The sequence below is a fragment of the Helianthus annuus genome, chromosome 17 (genome assembly GCF_002127325.2).
Source record: "Helianthus annuus cultivar XRQ/B chromosome 17, HanXRQr2.0-SUNRISE, whole genome shotgun sequence".
Taxonomy (NCBI): domain Eukaryota; kingdom Viridiplantae; phylum Streptophyta; class Magnoliopsida; order Asterales; family Asteraceae; genus Helianthus; species Helianthus annuus.
Window position 1 is genome coordinate 48628855 of NC_035449.2, and position 5249 is coordinate 48634103.

The following is a 5249-nucleotide window of genomic DNA, read 5'->3' on the forward strand; positions in this document are numbered from 1 at the left end:
CTTACAACTCTAGAACTTGCCACGACAATACATTCCCGGTCCTTACCAACTTAAACCCAAGTAAGTAAGTGATGGAGGCATTAGGACTAACCATATTTTTCTTTCTAAACCATTATTTTTCATTTTTTTTACCACCTACCCAAAATCCCCCTAGATAGCCCCTTTGAGCCTAAACCTTTCATTTCATTACCCCAAAACCCTTTTTACCCACCAAAAACCCTTTTTATTTTTCACCCTTTATTTTAGTAACAAGCTCGGTTTTTTTGTAAACTCGCCTTTTTTATGTGATGAAAAAAAAAATGATGATGAAGTCAAAAACAAACAAAATGTAACACCCCAAAATATAAATTTATGAATATGTTAATTATGAATGTAAGAAAATAAAAGTTTAACTATAAAGTATAATGCTCAATAATTGAGGGACCAAAGTTGAACAACTAGAAAGATAATTTAATAAAACTCACAAAACAAAACACACACATCAGACTTATGTGTGTGTGTTGTGCGATTAGAAGAAGGGCAGGGAAGCACAAACCCTAAACAACCTAAATCTCTCAAATTGAAAAGGAAAAGTGAAGGTAAATTGATGCATGAACTAAGAATGGTGATTATCTAAGCATATCCAACACCAAGTAAGTCGAAATTTGTAATTTGATGTTGTTTGATTATGTGTGTTTAGTGTAATTCAGGAATGTAATACAAAATTTAGTATGATTAATGGTTGCTATGAATGTCTAGACATCAATAGATGCTAAATTTCGAATATGAGCATGATTAGGGCAAAACCCACTTGCATGTCAAGTAATGTTTAACAATTGTGAAGTTTTGTATGTTAATTTGATGATTAACTTATGAAATTGTTATGAATATTGATTTAGAATTGGATGTTCTTGATTTGAATGATAGATTCTAACATGGTAGTATGTTTATGTTACTAAAAGAGTGAACTATGGAAGTTGTGCTTAAAATGCTTGTACATTATGCTAAACTAGTGATACGCACACAAGGTGTTTGACAAAATGCCCAAGTGAATTTAGTTATGGCTTTTGCATGAATACTTGTTAAGATGATGCAACTTTCTCATGATAATGATGTATGTAATTACTAAACGCCATAACATACCATAAGGATTGTGAAATTAATATTGAAAGAAAGCTAAAGTATGGGATTATGACATATAGGCACAAAGAAGGAGGAAGGCGCAAGTCACTCAAAGGCACAATCATCACAAGATATCGGTAAGTTCATATGAACTTTATTTACTTTAATGTAGTTTTACGAAAAGTGGTATTTGGTTCTATGGAATTATTGTAAAGGTTCATAACGGGTCGAATGATGTAAGTATATGGAAAAGTATGGTCTTTAATGATTCACGGTGAACGATTCGGAAAGCGATACATTGGATATTTCCGAATGGAAGTATGGATGCTAATGAGGTAACAAGACATGTTAACGGGTTGAACAATGATAGGTAATTAAAGCATTTTCGAAGTAATATGTGTTTGAACTAATAATGTTTCCGTTATGAAATGTAGGTAAATCTCTTGCTTGAATGCGGCGCACGCGAACCGAACACACACACGAAACGTCGACTCTAAGCGCTTCCGGTTCAAGTTGTTTGTTTGATGGGTTAACTTACCATTTTGATTAGTAAATGTTATTTTGTAAGTGTCTAGTTTGTTAGTAGGAAGTTTGGATACTAAAATTTGTGTAGTTTGTACAAAAGGTTCATGGCGAACCATATACGGTTTTAATTTTGATTATGTTGGAAAGTGTCGTAGTATTAATAGTAATGGTATTGTTAAAAACAGGGAGAAAGGTATCTATTACGAACGGGTCATGTCAAAATTTTGGTAAAATTGTAAAAGAAATTGTATGTCGATTTGTCGAATGGGGAATTTGGGGCTGCACAAGTGGACGTTTATGTTAAATGTCAAATGTGAAAATTTTGGGCGTTTCAAGTTGGTATCAGAGCCTAGGTTTGAGGGATTTAAGCATCAAGTGCTTGAACTCAAACTGAAAGCTCGTGAGGAAGTGTGTGTTCGTTTCGCGGCGCAAAGCAAGTAAGTATTTTTTTTAAAAGTTGAAAATTGCCTTTTGTAGTATGAATAATAGGTTTCGAAATGTCATTGAATGTTAGGGAATGAATCGTTTCAGTTTGGGGTTAGAACGGGTCAAATAATGTATAAGGGGGTTTATAAGTCGTTTGCGTATAAAGGTGGGATCCTAGAGGATATGTAGTAATATGGTACCTAAAGGTGGGATCCTAGAGGATATGTAGTAATATGGTACCTAAAGGTGGGATCCTAGAGGATATGTAGTAATATGGTACCTAAAGGTGGGATCCTAGAGGATATGTAGTAATATGGTACCTAAAGGTGGGATCCTAGAGGATATGTAGTAATATGGTACCTAAAGGTGGGATCCTAGAGGATATGTAGTAATATGGTACCTAAAGGTGGGATCCTAGAGGATATGTAGTAATATGGTACCTAAAGGTGGGATCCTAGAGGATATGTAGTAATATGGTACCTAAAGGTGGGATCCTAGAGGATATGTAGTAATATGGTACCTAAAGGTGGGATCCTAGAGAATATGTAGTAACAAAAAACTTTAATTTAAACCCTCAAACTCTAATAATGCTTATCAAGTCACAAGGATAGCTCGATATACAACGAGAATGCATGAAATTAAATGTGTTAGGTGAATTAGACTCGAGGGAAAGTACATGTAAATGTTGAGAAGAAACACATGTTACGATAGAAAGAATGAAAGAATGTCTAAGATAAGAACGACACGATGCGATTGTCAACGACGACAAGGCATGAAGTACGAATAATGAATGGGAAATGTCAAAAAAAAAATGATGTTGAAATATGATGATGGCAAGTATGAAATGAAATCTAATGAATGTAATGAATGTTTTATGTAGATGGTTGATAGAGTGAACGTGAATGACGACGATGAAGCACGCCGAAATGAAATAAGAACTATGGTTGTGGAAGCGGTAAAGAAAGCAATTGAGGCTAGTATACCCCGACTAGCTCAGGAAGTCGAGGGGCAAGTATTGGAGGTAGCTAATACCATGGTAACATCTAAGGTGGAAGAATTGAAAGAAATGATTAGTGAACTGCAAGTGAAGAAAAGCAAACGGAGATGTACGTACAAAGAGTTCATGGCATGTAATCCCTTACCATACAAAGGGGATGTTGATCCGATAGCTTGCCAAAGGTGGATTTCAAGCACTGAAGCCGTGTTTACACGAAGTAGATGTGAAGTGGAAGATCAAGTAATGTTTGCCACGGGCCTCCTACAATTTCGAGCAAAAGATTGGTGGGATGCATACTCGAAGGAATTGGGGGATGATAAAGTACAGTCGTTAACATGGCAAGAATTCAAGGAGTCATTCCTGAAATACTATAGTCCACAATCCGCAATTGATAAGATTCAGGAAGACTTCTTGCGTCTCAGACAGAAGGATGAAACGATTGACGAGATAACAAACAAGTTCCTTGAAAGGGTGAAGTTCTGTGAGGAGATAGCGGGGACGGAGAGGCAAAGGATTGTACGTTACCATGCTATGCTAAAGGCCGAATATCGGGAATTTGTAAATCCCTCCAAGTGTGCAACGCTGAATGAGCTAATTGATTGGGCAAGAGACAGAGAAATTGAAATAAAAAGGCAGGTTGAACGGGGAGAGAAAAGGGTAGCGGAGAAGCCTACCAACGCAAGCCCATCGAAAAAGGCAAGACACCAAGATCAAAGCAAGAAAGGGAAAGCAAGTGGTGAAATCCCGACCTGCAAGACGTGTGGGAAGCATCATTCGGGTGAATGTTTGTCGGGAAAGAAGGGGTGCTACAAATGTGGGCGAGAAGGACATCCGTTTTATAGGTGCCCAGAAAACTCAAAGGCGTGTTACAATTGCAATGAACCGGGGCATATTAAAGCGGAATGTCCGAAACTCCAACAAGGGGCAAAGAGAGATGGAAAGAAGGACGAGCCCCCCAAGGCTCGCGGAAGGATGTTTCAGTTAACCTCGGATGAAGCTAAAGCTAGCCCGGACGTGGTTTCAGGTATATTTTTGGTGAATTCCATGCCTATGAATGTTTTATTTGATTCCGGGGCTAGTAGGTCGTTCATTTCTAATGAATTGTTAGCCCACCCATCATTTAAGCTTGAAAAGATGATAGTACCCTTAGAAGTAGAAGTTGCTGATAGTAAGAGCTATTTGTTACATGATATTTGTAGAAACTGTAAGATCTTAATCGAAGATGAGGAATTTAGTATAGATCTTGTCCCGATGTACATGGGGGAATTCAAAGTAGTTGTAGGAATGGATTGGCTTGCCCAAAACCACGCTGAAATTCAATGTGAAAGGAAAGTCATTCATATATTAACCTCGGGGGGGAAACGGGTAAGTGTTCAAGGAGATAGAGTCATCAAGTCGAAATTGTGTTCTTTAATCAAAGCTGTTAAACATTTTAGGAACGGGGGTAGAGCTCATCTATCTTATGTGATTGACACCAATCGAGGTGTCCCAAAGCTTGAAGATGTGAACGTGGTGAATGAATATCCGGATGTGTTTCCGGAAGACCTACCAGGCCTTCCGCCTGAACGAGAAGTAGAATTCAAAATAGATCTTAATCCGAGTGCAAAACCGGTAGCTAAGGCTCCTTATCGGTTGGCCCCAACCGAAATGAAAGAATTGATGACGCAACTTCAAGAGTTGCTCGTTAAGGGTTTTATTAGACCTAGTGTTTCACCATGGGGAGCACCCGTACTTTTCGTGAAGAAGAAAGATGGTTCGATGCGAATGTGCATCGACTATCGAGAGTTGAACAAATTAACGGTGAAGAATCGATACCCGTTGCCCAGAATTGATGATCTATTTGATCAGTTACAAGGGGCGAGTTGGTTTTCAAAAATCGATCTGCGGTCGGGTTATCACCAACTACGCGTACGAGAAGAGGATGTGCCTAAAACTGCGTTTCGAACGCGGTACGGACATTACGAGTTTTTAGTAATGTCCTTTGGGCTGACAAACGCGCCAGCGGTGTTTATGGATTTAATGAATCGGGTGTGCCGACATATGCTTGATAAGTATGTAATCGTTTTTATCGACGATATTCTAATATACTCCCGTAGTGAAGCAGAGCATGCTTCCCATTTACGAGATGTATTAGAAACGCTTCGCAAGGAAAAGTTATACGCAAAGTTCTCAAAGTGTGCCTTTTGGCTTAGAGAGGTAC

The 5249-nt window shown here is 38.3% G+C and overlaps 1 protein-coding gene across 1 annotated transcript; it reads left to right on the forward strand.

The window, feature by feature from the left end:
- The first annotated feature begins 2799 nt into the window (after positions 1 to 2799).
- LOC118488830 lies at positions 2800 to 4881 on the forward strand. Its single transcript, XM_035986215.1, has 3 exons — positions 2800 to 2829; positions 2933 to 4660; positions 4876 to 4881. The coding sequence occupies exons 1-3, from the start codon at positions 2800 to 2802 to the stop codon at positions 4879 to 4881; spliced, it is 1764 nt and encodes a 587-aa protein (XP_035842108.1).
- The last annotated feature ends 368 nt before the right edge of the window (positions 4882 to 5249 follow it).